This window comes from Xyrauchen texanus, chromosome 17 (genome assembly GCF_025860055.1).
Source record: "Xyrauchen texanus isolate HMW12.3.18 chromosome 17, RBS_HiC_50CHRs, whole genome shotgun sequence".
In the NCBI taxonomy this organism is placed as follows: domain Eukaryota; kingdom Metazoa; phylum Chordata; class Actinopteri; order Cypriniformes; family Catostomidae; genus Xyrauchen; species Xyrauchen texanus.
Window position 1 is genome coordinate 30,056,999 of NC_068292.1, and position 17,732 is coordinate 30,074,730.

Below are 17,732 nucleotides of genomic sequence, written 5' to 3' on the forward strand. Positions count from 1 at the left end.
ATTAATATTTTATTAAAACAGGGATTTTAAAAGACAAAAGTCATTCATCTGTAAAGTTAAAAATAAAAAATTTAACACAACACATCATTTCGCTTTACATAAATTTACCATCTTATGATAGCATTGCAATTCTATCAGAAATAAATTAAAGTTGGATTTACTTTACGACAATATATTCTTATGGATAAAGACTTTTCCATAAAATTGGTTATAGGCCTACATTGTTTTCATTAAGCATAACTTGTTTTACACATAAACTGAGAGACATCATTCCAAAAAGATTTAACAAGGTGGCAATTCCAAAACAGATGGGATATTGTTTCTGATTCATCTTTACAGTATGCACATTTATCATTCATTTCAAATGTACATCTTTGCGGGGGCGTGGTTAAGCGTCCGTCCGGGAGAGAAGCGGTAAGGGCGCTTACACCTGAGCTTAATTATGTCTACACCTGTCTCTAATTTCAGTGAGCACGGGGAGAGCGGCATAAAAGCCAGCCAGAGGGCCTCCATCGAGAGAGTCAGACACAAAGACGACTAGCCTATTGTGTTCCTTGTGTATTTAAAAGTTTAAAGTGATTTCATCACCTGATGAAAACACCTGAACAAGCTATATATATTATTGTACAGAACTCATAAAGTGTTTAAATTAAAAGCCTTACCGGAGAATTGAGAAGTCTGTTCCACGTGTCGTCCTTCTTGTAAAGTGTTACAATCTTTTGAAAATATAATCTTTGAACAGGGTATATTGATGATTTAAACATATCAAACTCCTTGCCTGTTGGAATTACTAAAACGGTCCAAAAACTCTGAATGAATAAGTTAAAAACAATCCATCTCCATTAACTAACTGTTTAACTCACAGGCCTATAATGTTATTTTCAAACCAATCCTTCAGAAGAAAAAAAAATATTTTGTAATATACTTTATATTTATGAGGTAAAACAAAATTGTTTGTAAGTTATGATCAGACACAAATTTTTTTTTGAAAGTTAAAAAGTCGACATTTTTAACACTTGAGGGAGGAACATCTAGAAATTTTGTGCGCTAATCTTGATATCCTTTCAGATTTAGAGATAAATTATCGACCGTATTGATAGATTCCTCGCTCATTAAGCGTTCATTTAACTTTTTTCAAGACCTTTTAGAATGGAGCAAAAATATTGATTAGTAGGCTAGGCTACGTTCTTTCTGATCTTTACAGATTGTAATAACAATGTAGGTGACATGATTCTTAACAGGAATATAACATAGGCATATAGAGTCTAAAGTGCATTTTTTCACCGGTAACAATTTAAAAAAATAAATAAACCAGACACCTTGGAGAAAACGTTCAAATCCGCTCATACGGTGCAAATGACGAACTAAGCTGCTTTTAACCATTAGGGGGAACCAACCAACTGGCAACTCGTAATTTCAAAGAGAAAAAAAAATATTTCGCAATGGACGGCAGGTTTTGTGGGAAATGGAGTTTAGAGGGGACGTATATATTTCCGGGAAGGCCGCGTGCGTGTTCTCTTTGCTTGTGAGTCTGTCGCTGACAGGTAATGGCGGAGCGCTACTGTTTATTTCTGTAGAATTTCCCTTCAGTTGGTGCGTTTAGGTGTCTTATTGCAGTCTTGTTGAACACATGAAATAATAATAAATTGTTTTAGGCGTCTATAACCTTATCAGTGTTTTATAATGTGGAGAAACAAGTTTATCTTTCGTTGTGATGCAACGTGGTCACACAAGCCGCGTGCAGGCCTAGTTATAATTTGACGTTTCATGCACCTTGTAATGTTAATATAATCCGCAACGAACACTCAGTATTATATTATGACCTGGATCTCTTTATATCCATACGTATATTATTTACAATGTTTTTGTTTACTGTAGCGACACCAGTTTAATTAGCTTATTAAATAAAATTTTTGCTCCACCGGAAAAGGTGATTTGATACCGCGCTAGTGCATTAAAAACATTATGTACAGTTGCTGTAAAGATGTATCTCAATTTTACAGGCGTGAATAAATCGCCATGCCCGTTGCCAGGACTTGGGTTTGTAGTAAGACATACGTCACCCCCAGACGTCCCTTCGAGAAGTCACGTCTCGACCAGGAGTTGAAACTTATTGGTAAGGACCACATATATATGCAAATCGATTATTTTCTTCTTTGTGATTTAATTGCTTTTTAAAACCCTTTTTCTTTTTTTGCGAATCAGGCGAGTATGGCCTCAGGAATAAGAGAGAGGTCTGGCGGGTAAAGTTCACTCTGGCCAAGATCCGCAAGGCTGCCAGAGAGCTGCTCACACTAGATGAGAAGGATGCTAGGCGTCTCTTTGAAGGTGAACAACTATTTAATTATTTTTTAATTTGTACTTGACAGTGGCCGATGATTAAAGATTTAACTCAGATTGTCAGTGTTGCCAAGAATTCCTCGTGAATGAGGCCATTTAACTGCCTATTGCAAAACATTTGTAATGCCTCAAGTGGATTAGTATCTTCACCATTCCCTCATTTACATTTGAATTTTGTCTACTAGGTAATGCCTTACTCAGGCGGCTGGTGCGTATTGGAGTGCTGGATGAGGGCAAGATGAAGCTAGATTACATTCTGGGCTTGAAAGTGGAAGATTTCTTGGAAAGGAGGCTGCAGACTCAAGTCTTCAAGCTGGGCCTGGCCAAGAGCATCCACCATGCCCGTGTGCTCATCCGTCAGAGGCACATCCGGTAAGATGCTGAGTACACAGGATGTTTAATATTGAATGATCTTAACTGTAAATTATTTTACTGTACACACAGTTGTATGATAAATGCCCTGATTGTCTGGGTGTTTTTCTATTGAGGCTGTCTTCCTGTTTTATTAGCTGACCATGTGTAAAGTCCTCCCGGTGAGTGGGAATGAAATATTTCCGCAAGGTCAATTCGGTGATTAAACCGTATACCTTTGCCTGTAACAAAAGCTCAAAACCCAAAGCTTCCCATGATGACTGGGGTGCTTTAGGCACAAAACCGAGTCTCAACAGGTAATGCACATGGGTACTTTGGCTGAGCTTTTAAATTGACTGTGGTGTTGCTGCACTCTCCCTTTGCCGATGATTTAACGAAAAACTGTCAGATTGTCAGTGGTGTCATGAATTCCTCGTCAATGAGGCATTGAGTTTATGCAACATATATTCATGAAGTCTTGAATAACATTTTAAGCACATTGACACTTATCCTCCTATTCTCATTCTTTTAGGGTGCGCAAACAGGTTGTGAACATCCCCTCTTTTGTGGTGAGGCTGGACAGCCAGAAGCACATTGACTTCTCTCTCCGCTCTCCATACGGTGGTGGTCGCCCTGGCCGCGTCAAGAGAAAGAATGCCAAGAAGGGCCAGGGTGGTGCTGGAGGTGGTGATGATGAAGAGGAGGATTAAATGATCTGTGCTCAGAGGGAGGCAGTTCATGCTTTTCTCTTCTGGCTCAAGTTTTCAATAAAATTGTTTTACAAATTGTCTGTCTTTGCGCTTCATTTTAAAGTTTAACTGGTAGTGTTTAGGCAGTGAACCACCTTTTTCTCCCCACATGTGGACATGTTGGCAAGGCTATTTTGTAGGACTGCACAATTGAAAAATTACAATTACATCTGCCACAATGATCTTATTATGAATTGTCAATTACAGCAATCCATGTAGGTCTACCCATGCTGCATCAATTTTCAATTACATTTTCTATTTACTGCTTGTTTAGCAGAGGCTAAGCTTTGTAACCAAGCAAAGATAAGTCTGTTGCTCACTTCTGTGCAATATTAAAATATTGTGTATAATTAAATGCACTAATATTTCAAAATATTTGGATTTCATACACGTAAATGGGCCAATGTGATAACCAGTTTAGTTAACTGGTTGATTTACTGATGCTAAAAGTAATTTGGGAACACGTTCTCGGTTTTGAATGTGCTGACAACATCGCATTAATCCACCAAAAAAAAAAAACAATTAGTACATTCTAGTAAACGCCATTACAATATTAAGGGCAGTGGTTGTAGTTTTGTTTCACTGTCCCCTTCTGTACATGGGCCACGGACCTCCGTCTCCCTGAATCCCAGTGCGACTGCACGCACTGCTGGTAATTACACCACTGATCATTTGTCATCATTGTACAGCCCTACAATTCTAGTGCAGTCCTGTAAATTGTTATGTGGCGCATATTGAATTACAGTACATACGTTGGACAGATTTATTGATTCTGCCATTGCAAATACAACTAAATAATAGGTATATTACAGGATTATTTGTAAAAATCTTTATTCAATTCCTACCCCATGTGATAGAACTACAAGCAGCAGTCAAGCTTAAAACTACCACTTTAAAACAAATATATAAATTACATATCTAAAATACTCTGATTGCTTTTAGAATTAGTAGCAACAATACACAAACTTGTAATATAGTTATACAATATATATATGTGTGTGTGTGTGTGTCTTTTCAATGAATGGTAAGCACCCAGTTTCAAGTCCGCAGCAGATAAGCAGTTTTTTTTTTTTTTTGTGCCTATGCTCCAGAAATAGTGGCTCATCCATAGTCTTATAGGTCATCCTGTGGACTGGTTTGACCTTTCATATCAGTGTAGTCTACACTGTCAGTCCTGCCTGTGTGATCACTGTAAGGTGAAATATAAAACAACTGTAATTTTGTTGCAAAGCACTCAAGATCTTTGCGGTAGTAGAATGTGGTTTATACATTTATTCTTACCTTTCACCATCCTTTTCCAGTGTTTCAGAAGCCAGAAAAAAGAAACAATGGGAATACTTTAGCATAACCACAAATCATTATGTATACAAATCATTCAGATATGGGGATTTAAAATAAAGTATTTAAAATATATTAAAGGAAGACCTGCCTTTTTAATTAAAATGTAAAGATGAGATTAGTTTGTATTGGTCTTTGTTGTTACCTTTGGCCTTTGCCCTGCCACACCACCTGCCTTCTTTGGTAACCCCAAGGTATCGAATGAATGGCTACGCACCCTAATAGCTCTCTAAGATGGAGAGAGAGACTGACTCAGGACAGGTGCCTATTTTAATGTAAAAAAGTACAATCCAGTAACAATATTTAGACAGAATCCCAAATGTTCTATGTTGCTTAAAGGAATAGTTCACCGATCCAAACCCATCTCGCTTTCTTCATGCGGGACACAAAAGGAGATGTTTTAAAGGTATCCTCAGTAATTTTTTTATTAATTTTGTCTCAGACTTACACTGCCACCTAAGGGAATGATTGCAACAGCATTCAAATGCAAGTGTTTTCACTGGTGCCATTGAAGAAATTCACTATGGATTAATTTAATCAGTGAGTGGGCAGTTAATGTGATTAAGTTAGTATTGGCTGGTCATGTGATTCCAACATGGCAGTCCCAATGTGGGGGACCCTCTCCATGTAAATATAAACAGCTTTGATGATGTTACTGATATAACTGGAGTTTTCATCTCATGTGAGTGGTCATTATTATATTTTTATGAATATAAAAAAAAAGATGAAAAGTAATTTCTTTAGGAGTAAGACTTTTTAATGAGGAAAAATTACTGAGTGCACCTTTAATGAATATTACTGTCCATCTTTTCAATACATTGTTAGTTGATAGCGACTCACTTTAAAGGTTAAAAAAGGGCCCAAAAGTAGTCCATGTGATTTGTGTGTCAAATTCCAAGTATCCTAAAAGCATACAATAGGTTTTGAAAGGTTTGGAATGACACCAGTTTGAGTAATTTATGACAGAATAAATTTTTTGGGTGAACTATTCCTTAAATCTGTTGCTCTCCCGATGAAACATTGAGTTTGTCTACCTTAAAGTTCTCAATGAATCCTCCACCACCCTCTGGGGCACTCCTCCCCCCTTCAGTGAGGGGGATGCTGGGCTGTGACGGCCCTCCTAACATGCACTGGGAGTGGGAAGACAGTTCAGATCGTAGTGCTTCCAAGAGAGATGAACGTGTGCGCAACTGGGTTAATAAAAGGAAGTGTACATGAAGTGTAATTTTGCATGGTTGCGATTAACATGAATTGATGCATAGTTTTCTGGGTGGCTAGGGTGTTTTGTGTCTGGCTACCTCCAGTTGGCTGAATTTCTCAGCCTTGTAACAAGAGATTTCAGCATTTATAAGTTTGGTCAAGAGGAACTCTCTCAAAATTGAACCCTGGAAATGGGAATTCAGAGCATCATCAGAGACAGACAGGATTTGCAGTATATGTTATGTTGGTTACATACAAGGCAGCTGGAAAAACATTCACATTTGGCAATCCTGAAGATGTACTGTAAATAAATGAGGACTATCACCCTGTTGGTGACCAAACAACAACCAAATGGTTAAGAATTTGGTTGTTGTAAGCAAGTTAATACCTGCCTGACTGGGGCCTCTGTTTTTTTTAAAGTCATGTGTTCTCACCTCTGTAAAAATGGGAGGTGTAGGAAGAGGTGGGCCAAATGGGGGCACATCCTCCCTTGCAGTCACAGATACCTATCAATATAAATAGAAGAATTTCTTGAAATTGTCATCTTAATTTAAAGTGATAGTTCACCCAAAAATTAAAATGCTGTCTCACCCTCACCTGAGACCTTTTGTGTTCTACACAAGAAAGAAAATCATACAGGTTTGGAATGACATTAGGGTGTCAATATATATATATATATATATGTGTGTGTGTGTGTGTTTTTTTTGTTTTTTTTTTGGGTGAACTATAGCTTTATTACTGTCTCTTGATAAACCAAAATATAACAAATTCCCAGTTTTTACCTCAAACGATCCCCCATCTCCTCCCTCTCCCTCACTATCTCTCTTTATCCTCCGCACTGCAATGAAACAATGCAGAAAATGGGATCTGATCACATCAGAGATGAAGGGGGTGTGACCCTCCTGGTAAACCAAGGCCACAATATCATTCCCAATGTGTCTCTTTCTCTGCAGCTAAGAAAAAAAAAACAGAAGAGAAGAAATGCAAATCACGGAGAGGAGAAGGCTTAAACGTGCACTCCCTAAGTTTTTGTTTATGTTTTGCTTGTCAATATGGCCTACTTGGTTTACACTGACACCCAGTGGCCTGGATGCAGTAAAATTCAAAAGCAACAGTTTTCAATTACTGATGCCATTGTAGAAATGTGCTATTCACAGTCAACCATGATTCATTTTTGTCATTAGTAAAACTGTCCAATAACAGGGCAGTTACTGAGATTAAGCGAATAGTATTCGGATGGTCATGCGATCCAACATGGCAGCCCCCATAAGGGGACCATCTTTATGTAGAATAAAACTGCTTTTATAAGTGTACTGACATGACTGGTGTCATCATCTCATCATGTAAGTGCTCATGATTGTTTACATTTGTTTAAAAATTACTATTACATTTCTTCATGAGTAAAAACAATCTTTAAAATCTTTAGCTTAAATAGTTTTGCTTCCATTGTAATGTATATCTTTGTACATGTTTTTTTTTTTTTTACTTTTTTGGTGGTATTTAATTATTTATTTATTTGTACTATTCTAAAATACATGATGGCACATTGCAGACACATTGAATTTCACCTGTTGTGTATCCCCTTCTGTGAATGGTAGTTTAGTGGCAACATGGAACATAATCTCTCTTCCATGGAAGGAAGTAAAAACTGCTTCACTTCCTGTCTGGCCATGAGACACATCCAGACCTCCCCTGAAACTGAGAGAATGAAGGTTTTGATATACTTTTGACAGTAGAAAGTACATTTCAAAGTAGTGTTGTTCGGTGGAGAGCTATTGTTGAACCAATGTCTTAGCTCTTCTATTCCCCTTACCCAGTGAATCCTTGCAGTTTGACCGTCTGCCCCAGTATAGATAAAAACTCCAAAAACTCCTCACTTTCTTCATTGTTACTGAGAATATCTTCTTCTGTTAACTATCATCACAGACATTAAAATAAACAGAAAAAATGTAAGAGTAACAATAAACCATAGATCTACTTCTATGATGAATTCAACTAAATTAGGTAACTTTTTAATATTCTGATGACAAAAATGTGGCCCAATTTACCATATTATTTCAATTACATAATGCACAACTGAGAGATTAAAGTGCCTAAACTTTAATTTGGGGGCCCTTAAAATTTAAGTTGGGGGCAGTGGTGGCTCAGTGGTTGAGGCTCAGGGTTACTGACCAGAAGGTTGGGGGTTCAAGCCCCAGCACCACCAAGATGCCACTGTTGGGCCCTTGGGCAAGGCCCTTAACCCTATCAGCTCCAGGGGTGCTGTATCATGGACCCTGCACTCTGACCCCAGCTTAGCTGGGATATGTGAAAACTAATACATTTCACTGTATATATGCAAAAAAACTGTGTGTATAATGTGTGACCAAAAAAATAACATAAATTCTAAATTAAGTGACAATTAAATGGGCTCATGAATCACCATTATAAAGTATATTAAACTATATTTATCATACATTTTAAAATGAATGGTAGTAGAACATCATATCTCGGTGCCTGCATACCTGTCCTTCTCTCTGATATAAGATGCCAAATTTAAAGTTTTGGGACACTCTGTGTTCATCAAATGCCATTATGAGCTCTGGTGCCTATAAAAGGCAGAGAAAGAAATGAGAATGGATGATATCCTGTTAAGAATTGTGTCTGGATATTGTTTGCTTGACTTGGTATGTACTTAATGCTAAATAAAATTTGTCAAAAGTTAATAAAACAAGAACCACAAAGCTTCAGTATAAGCACATGCATCATTGGCCAGTTTCAGACAAACCACAGAAATGTTTAGACAAGAGAAAGATTACCTTTAAGTAACTCACAGCCTCAAAACATGATACACTGACACTTGTGCACAGCATCTTCAATAAAACAAATCAAAGCTGATAACTCTATTAATATTCATTCTTATGTCAATCAAGTAGAACACGGTTGTGAGGTTCTGAGATACCTTTGCCAGCTCCACAGCTGTGGGAAAGTGTTGAAAGAGTGAGACAGAGAATGTACCATGAAGTGAGCACTCCTTCATCCTGATTAAATGAAAAATGATGGTCTTGAAAGGTCTGTTACAGCCAGTTACTGTTGCACATCATTATAATGAATTAAATTAAAGGTTATAATGAAAAGCACACTGGTGGACACAAAGAGTGTCACAGTGCCAAAGTTCAGACTAAGGATTCTTTCAATATTCAAATTAAATTATAGAAAAGTGGATACAGAAAACTCTATAGAATATTTGATTGTAGGTGGTTCAGCTATGAGTTTTCAATGTAAAAACAAAGGTCTAAATTTAATGTCTAAAAATAGAACACACCTCAGAATGACTCTCAGGCGATTTTCCTCTTCTTCAAGACAAACTGACAAAACTATCGGCCCAATAGAGGGATCAAAGGCAGTAAAGGAATGATGGTACTGCAGAGAGAAAGACAAAAAAAACCTGTCCTCATTCACATAATACAACACCGATTCCAAAAAACAGTATGCAGTAGTGGATCCTGGCTTAGGCGATATAGGCATGCGCCTAGGGCAGCAACACTCTCTGGGGCGGCACAACAGGGTACCTGATCGATCGCCCATGCACAGAGCTCGCAAAATCGCAAGAGGAGAAAGGTGCTCAGAATTGTGCCACCTCGCTCACGATAGGTGAAAGGTGCCCCAATTCAGGCCACCTTGCCCCCACCCCGAGCTCGCAAGATTGCGATGGGAGAGAGGTGGGAAATTGCTATAAAGCTAATCCATAAAACTTCAGTGCTTAAATCTATGTCTTTAGAAGTGATATGATAGGTGTGGGTGAGAAATCGATCAATAATCCCGTTTTACTCTAAATCTTCACTTACACTTTCAGATCTGAAAGTGAAACTAAACAGGCATCAAGTGTGATTTTAAGATGTGAAAGTGGAGATATAGAGTATATTCCACACCATAATATATTCCTAGTAAGCCAGAACCGCCACTGGCAGAAAACAAATGGAGTGATTTTTAAATTCTATTCACCCTGTGCTATATTGATATTGACAACATATTATATGGTGTTTTCTCTTGTGAATTTAATTGCTGTTTGGAAAATATACACTAATTTCAAATCAAGGGATTGCAACATGCTCCCAAAAAGTTTGAACAGGTTAGTGTTTCCCATTGTGTAGCATCACCATTTCTTCTAATAACAATTATTAATAATTTAGGCGCTAAAGACACAAGTTTGTCAAAGGCATAGTTAGACCAAAAATTCTCTCATAATTTTCACACCCTCATGCTATCCAAGATGTGTATGACTTTCTTTCTTCAGATGAACACACATTAAGATTTTAAGAAGAACATTTCAGCTCTGAAGGTCATCACAACGTATGTCATATAGACAGCATAAAAGTAGACTCCAGTAATTAAATCCATATGTTTTGAAGTGATATGATAGGTGTGGGTGAGAAACAGATCAATAATTTCATTTAATTTAAATCCTTTTTTTTTTACTATAAATCTACACTTTCACTTCCACATTCTGGTGTGGAAGTGACTTTCAGCCACTTACTGGTTGGGGCTGGTCAAAGGTGAAGATTTATAATAAGGACTAAAATATTGATCTGTTTGTCACCGATCATATCACCTCTGAAGACATGGATTTAATCACTGGAATCTTATGGAATCTTGTATGCTTCCTTTATGTGCTTTTTGGACTTTCTGATTTCTGGTCACCATTCACATGCATTGAGATGTTCTTTTAAAAATCTTTCCTTGTGTTCTGCATAAGAAAGAAAGTCATACACATCTGGAATTTGCATGAGTGTGAGTTAATGATGAGAGAATTTTAATTTTTGGGTGAACTGTCCCTTTAATTATAGCAAGTGGAATTTTTCCCCATTCATCCATTATGCAGGTCTTCAGCTATGCAATTGTAAGGGGCCTTTGATGCCAAACTGTGCACATCATAAAGAGCTACACATTCTCAATTGGAGACAGGTCAGGACAATCTAGGGCCAATCTAGCCTATACGCAGCTATGCACATATAATCCAGTCAGTCTGTGGTTCAGCGTTGTCCTGAGGGAAAATGCAGGGCCATCCTTGAAAAAGACGGAGTTGGGATGGCAGCATATGATGCTCAAAATGTTTTACATATCTTTCTCCATTAATGGTGCCCTCACATATGTGTAAGTTACCCATGCAAATGGAACACACCCCATACCATGACTGACAATGGCTTTTAGACCTGACGCTGATAACAGCTTGGATGGTCCTTTTGAGTCCTTTGGTTCAGAGAACACTTGGGAAATGTGGACTCATTAGACAACAAAACACAATTCCACTGTCCTTCTCAGATGAGATGAAGCCCAGAGAAGTCGGCGGTTCTTCTGGACAGTGTTTTCCTGGTGGGCCAACGCACTTTGGTGCCAATCAGAGGCAGACTGGCCATTGGGAGAGCTGAGCGGGCTGGTGTGTTGGCAGCGAAACGTGCAGGGAAAGGAATGTCGTCACAACCCAGGACTAGGCTTTTTTGGAGGCTCCTTTAATACTACATGATTGCCTCACCTGTTTAACATCACCCTGTTATTTTAACTCATCAGATGTTGTTGCTGTTATTATTATTAGTCTTAAATTGCCCCTGTCTCAATTTTTGGTGTGAACTATCCCTTTAAACCTATTAGGGTTTCACTGACAAATCTGTGTGCCTTAGCTTTCCAAATTTCATAAAATTAAGAAACATGTACTGTTAAATTACTGACTCTGTGGCGGAAGAATTCCTGGTACATTTTAGCCTCACTGTCTCTCTCCATGATATCGTAGCTCTCCAGACCAAAGCCTCCCTGTGAGAAAGTAGGGCTGGTCTCCACGTGTCTATCCAGGGGAGGGTCGATCCAATAGCCTCTGGATTTAGAGGGCAGGATGAGAGGTAAGCCATCTCCAATCTTCAAGAGCCGTGTCTATGGAGTCAGAAGTGACTAGGTGTAAAAGTGATACTAATCATGCTTAAATATGTAGCTTGAAAACCAAAAACAAGTATATGAACATTTAATTAATTCAAGTGTGCTCATATAGTTCCCTAAAGGGCATAACTAACATGAAAACACAAACAAGTTGGTGTAGGTTATCATAACCATTCATTTGTATTTTTTAGGTAAAACAGTCCCTACCCTAAGTGGTGGTGGGAATTCACAGCGCTGCTCATCCAGTCTGCTACCCTGCAGACAAATCCAGCCACACAGAAATCCTAATCATTCCAACAGAACAAGACATCAATACTGCATTTACACAGACTAAAAATGTGAAGAGAAAGATAATGACATTACCTGTAGCTTTTCGATTATCGCAAACAACTCTGTCACCTGCAGAGGAAAGAGTGACAGAAAAAGTGTAAAAAATTACAAAATACATTTGGCAGACACAAACGTGACTATCAGTACATTCAAGGTATACATTTTAGCAGTAAGTGTATTTGGGAACAGAACCCACAGCCTTCATGTCACAAGCATCATGCTTTGCCAATTGAGCTTCAGGAATACCCCCTGGTATAGGTAAATAGACAAATAGCCTATATACTCTGTGTGTACTAAGTACAGTATAATCAACATATTATCAATGTACAATCTGAATTGTCACCAAGTTGAATGTTTCGATGATTATAATTAAAATTCTGGCAAGAACACTATTTGCTATCTCCATAATTTAATTTTGAATATCTATAGAAGATATAAGATCATCATTCTTACCTTCTGGCTAGATGGGGCAGAGGATAGTGGCTTAGCCTCACTGGAGGGGGAATCTAAAATATCCAGTAGACTGTGACCGACAGATTCTGCACAGCTGAAACACACAGAGAGCACAGTTCTGGAATAGTCCAGGATTTGTAAAAATTAACTCAACTCAAAAACAAACCCATTCTGTATCTGACCTGCTCTCATTTCCAGTGATGAATTTGTCAATCCTGCACACAGAATAGAGAAGCCAAATGACACAAATTCTAAATTAAGACAGCACTGTATTAAAAATCAATTAGACGATGTGTTCAAATGACAAAAGGTTTTAATGATATTTACTCACCCGCCATAAGCTCCAAAAGTGAAACTTCTTTTCCTGGAGAACAACTTCTCATTTCTCTTCTCCATGGCAGTGATTTTGACAGACAGACACAGAAATATGCTAACCAGGCATGCAGGCCATCACTGCTTATGGTGAATTAACTGCCTCTCTCACTCTACTTATCTCTCTCGCTCTCTCTTTTCTCTCTGCCCCCTGCCACTCTCTCATTTAATCTCTCCCTACATCCTTCCTTGTCTCCTGCTGCCTGTTGACTGACAGGAGTATCTCTTGTATGTCCACTGACATCAGAGCTTGGTGAACTACTGCACACACACAAACAAACTAAAAGCCTTTGTATTGACAAATTTTGGTGAAAATTCCTTCCCTGAAATCATTTAACAGTATTTGTGTAGCATTTATAAAGCATCTCTAAAATCCTGCCTAGGAGTGTGGATAGACAGAAGTGAATGGGCAATAGATTATTGCTATAGACCTGTTACCCTTTCAGTAAGCAAGTTTCATCAATTATTGACCAAACTCTCCTAGGGAGAGGAGGCAAGGCAGCGGGTGGTTGGGGGTGTGGGGGTGGGGGGTGTAGCTAGCAGGGAAAGAGGAAGAGAGAGAGGGGTCAGAGACTCCATGGACAAGAGAAAAGGGAAATGAAACACTAGAGGGGGCAGACACCAAAAATATATATATATATAAAAAAGTACCTTGTCTGGTAGGAATCCTTATTACTTATGGATATTGTAGACATACATTTTTTTTTTTTTATTGAGCTTAAAACAACTGTTAATTTATATGATTACCCAAATATCCTAAAATGAAGAATGGATAAAGATAAATGTTAAAATATTAAATTACTTTGCAGTTTTTATTTGTAAAAAAATGTTAGGTCGATTCAGAGTAAAATAAAATACAATATTTCAGCTGACAAGTGCAAAGGAGTTGGGAAACAATTTCTCTGCTATTCTAATTAACTCAAAGTACTTGACATCAGAAGAAATATTTAAAAAAAATCACAAGAGTGGTGTTTTCCACAATGATAGGGTATTGTCGGTGGTGATCGGGGTTTTGCTATGTGGTTGTTAAGGTGTGCTAAGTGGTTTGTGTGTTTGCTTTGTCAATGCTACAGGGTGTTCTACATGATTTCTTGGGCATCAATGAGTAGTTGTTTACTGGACCAAGTGCAATAAGCCCACCCGAATGTATCGAGGATATTCTGGTCCTCATTGTAAATCTATGGGATTTTTATTTTTACTGTTGATTACCATTTTTTTTCACACTCCACCAGGTGAAATTCTTAAGCCTTATTACTTAGAAATGTAATAGCACAGTTCTCCTAAACTAAGGTGCACAATTTGATGTACCAATTATGTCTGTAGAACAAACATTACTGGATGAGTTACACTCCAAATGTATTACTTTTTTGGCATTGTCTTTTTCTATGTCCATTACATGACATTTCTTTATCAGTTATGTATCACAGTTAATTGTGATTGTACATTCAGCTGGTATGTAAATAACTTACCAAAGCAAAAATAAAACCAGAACTACAGTATGCATATTATAGTTCTTTATTCTAATAATATTGTTATAAAGCAACATCTTGATTTAACACACAGACTAAATTCTCTAAATGTCAAATTTCATCAAAGATTTCAGCTATGAGTTATATATATATATATATATATATATATATATATATATATATATATATATATATATATATTAGGGCTGTCAATCGGTTAACATTTTTAATCGAATTAATTACATGGTGTCCCGATTAATTAATCGCGATTAAGCATACATACAAATATTTGCCGAGAAAGCCTTTATATATATATATAAATATATATATATAAAATAAAAATATATTCAGATAATTAAAATGCATTACATTCTTGTAGCAGAAGAGTTAATCATTGATAAGACAATACAAAAAGCGGCTTTAGAATACAATGTATTGTTTATTACCATATTATTGATCATAAGCCAATCATTGGCACACAGTTCACAGCAATCCATTTCACAAGTAAATTTGTTAATCAGTTTGAGATTTATTATGAGGGCTTGTTTAAGGACCTGTCAATTTACACCTGCATCAGACATTTTTTATTTTTTTTAGAAACAAGCCAGGGGTATACATAGTACACAATACTACAGATATATTTTACAATAATGCCAAGACATTATATTCATTACATAGTGCAATGGTTTTCAATGCTTTGGAGTTGTTGGAGGTACAAAGAGCCTCCATGTATAAAAAAAAACTTGGCAAGAAAAATAAACAGATTAATCAGAAAATATTATCTTAAGATATCAAAACTGTGAAAACCAAATAAAACATCTTTATAAAGTAAAGAAAAACAAGTTAAAATAGAGGTACATACAAACAAACAACATTTTCTCCAAAATACTACAACGTGGACACATTCCTAAAAAAGGTGAGGGGCAGATTCATCTACAGCATTACAGGAAGAGCAAAGCATGTACTCTTAAATAAAGATTGACTGGGTAAAAACGGTGTTACAGTTTAAAGGACACCTCCTTTTTTTAAGCATTGAGGTACATCAAAACAACTCTAAAAAGTAGAAAATAGAAACCTGGAATTTGTTACCTTAAGGAACTGTGTTTCTACATAATCTAAATCTTTTTTATTTTTGTTGGTGTAAAAAAACAGGGCAAGAGGACAATCATATATGGGGGTCCTTGGCATCAAAATGTTTGAAAACCCCTGGTCTAACCTATGCAAATAGATTCAGTATAGTTACATACATTTTTTACTTATATAAAACCAGTTAATTTAGATAACACCACAATAAGCACATTTTTAGGTCAATGTAGTAAAGTCCAGTTCTGCAGTCTCTTTCTGGAAGATCATATTGAGAACAGCCAGAAAACAGGCCAGAACCTCTTCTTGACAGAAAACACACAGTTCATTGATTTGCTGCTCAACTGCTTCATTCTTCCTCACATAATTCCAGTAGAAATCTCTGGGTTCTTGTGCATTCTTGTGGTAGTGTCTGATCACCATGATAGCCCTATCTGAAATGAAGGCTTTTGTTTTCTTTGCCACCCTGTTTAAGATGTACATGTAGGCCTGAACTTGATAGCAGTACTCGTGGGTTTCATTCAGCTGTGCACGACAGCCACCATTTTTCGGTTTGGTGAAGAGTTTTCCCACCATATCTCCAGTGGTTCCTTTACACTCAATCACAATTTTTTCACTTTTTGGCCCACTTGCTTTGACATTGGCTCTTAAGCCTGTTACTTCTGCTAAGAAGTCCAGCCTTCCACTGAGAAACCCAAAATCTACTTTGCTGTTTCTGGTGTATATCACTCTCTTGTTCACAATTTCTCCCAGCTCATGGAAGAACTTAAGACATTCAACTTCATCTGCTGGATTCTGGAAGAATTTGCCAAACCTTTCTGGACAGGGGGAGCTTGTCCAGAGGATTGACTCATCACAATAGTCTCTGTTCTCGATATCACAGACCTTCATTGTCACACCCTCTGAAACATTTGCCAGATTGTCTCCAACTTCTAAATATCTCCAGCTCCTTGTTTGGGTGGTAGCATACATAGCAGGTGTGGAGATGGCAGTTGTTTTGTATTTGTCTCTTAACCTGAAACCGCAGACTGTGTTTGAAACATTCTCCCTCCACTTTGCCCTTAGAGTTAAATCAGCATCTTTTTGTTTTTCAAAGAAAATCCTTTGTGTGATTTCGAGAACTTTACCTTTGTCTTTCAACACCAGTGTGTCCTTAACTTCCCGACAGCCCAGACGTGGAGTGCTGTTAAACTGGAGCTTGAAGTTCTCCAGCTCTTTTACAATATCCTGGGCTTTTTGAACAATATCCACATTCTGGGAGAGTCTGATGACTTTATGGTTCAGAACACCTTTGGGCAAGTTGATACGCAGTGACTTAAAAAGTACAAGGTAGTCACTCACATCCAGTTGACCCCCACATTCTTCTTTAGAGGGTTTGTTCATAATCAAGTTGCCTTCCCTGATTCCTTTTACTGGGGTTTCATTCCTCCACTTTCCTTCTACTTCCTCTTTTACATTCTCTTCAGGAATTATCTTACCATTCCCAGCAGATTCCATCCTCAAACCATCTCTTGTTTTACTTTGTCTCTTTGTAGCATGTCCTATAGTCTTATATTTGACTTTTTTGTCTCCATCTCCTCTCTCCTCCTTTCTATCTGTTTTTCCAATCAAGCCAACCTCCATTCTTATTTTCAGTTCTAGCTCACACAAGCCAGGCACCATTCCATTGCTCTGCTTTCTCCAACTCCTGTCTTTCCCTGTACCAGCCATTGCGTCCCCATGCAGCACTCTGTGTCTATTAGGCTCCCATGGGTTTTTATTTAGAACACATGAGCATAGCAACAAAGGGTGAGATGTTTGTTTTTTCTGTGATGTGTGAGTTACGTAACCTGTCATGTGCCCTGGTGATAGTGATCATTAGTCATAACTTGAACTGTCAAAATTAAAACACTTCACTTTTGTTGAAAAAGTATGCCCATAATGGAAACTGCAGAATTTGTGAAGGCAAAATACATCTATTTTAAAACACAATTCCAATCTACTCATAGTTTTGTAACTCACAGTTACACACACACATACAGTATATATACAACATATAGAACAAGTGTCTCCTCTAAATGACTGTCAGAATGGTAACACTTAAATTAAATATAAATCATGTGATAATATTTAGCCTGTAATGACAACTGTGAGAATTTTT

General features: G+C 37.5%; 2 protein-coding genes across 2 annotated transcripts; one reads left to right on the top strand and one right to left on the bottom strand.

Annotated features, from left to right (window-relative positions):
* The first annotated feature begins 1,512 nt into the window (after nt 1-1,512).
* On the top strand, nt 1,513-3,481 carry LOC127657965 (40S ribosomal protein S9). Its single transcript, XM_052147006.1, has 5 exons — nt 1,513-1,544; nt 2,004-2,116; nt 2,206-2,328; nt 2,526-2,712; nt 3,224-3,481. Exons 2-5 carry the CDS (start codon nt 2,020-2,022, stop codon nt 3,399-3,401), a joined length of 585 nt encoding a protein of 194 aa, XP_052002966.1. The 5' UTR covers nt 1,513-1,544; nt 2,004-2,019; the 3' UTR covers nt 3,402-3,481.
* Nucleotides 3,482-4,290: 809 nt separating this feature from the next.
* LOC127658312 (rap1 GTPase-activating protein 1-like) lies at nt 4,291-13,160 on the bottom strand. The gene is made up of 19 exons (XM_052147526.1): nt 13,000-13,160; nt 12,851-12,883; nt 12,669-12,762; nt 12,249-12,284; nt 12,093-12,140; nt 11,685-11,882; nt 9,283-9,380; nt 8,920-8,998; nt 8,777-8,830; nt 8,483-8,566; nt 7,792-7,892; nt 7,547-7,676; nt 6,761-6,931; nt 6,413-6,484; nt 6,077-6,163; nt 5,813-5,968; nt 4,923-5,007; nt 4,722-4,740; nt 4,291-4,629 (listed from the first exon to the last, which is right to left on the bottom strand). The coding sequence occupies exons 1-19, from the start codon at nt 13,062-13,064 to the stop codon at nt 4,554-4,556; spliced, it is 1,686 nt and encodes a 561-aa protein (XP_052003486.1). The 5' UTR covers nt 13,065-13,160; the 3' UTR covers nt 4,291-4,553.
* Nucleotides 13,161-17,732: the final 4,572 nt, after the last annotated feature.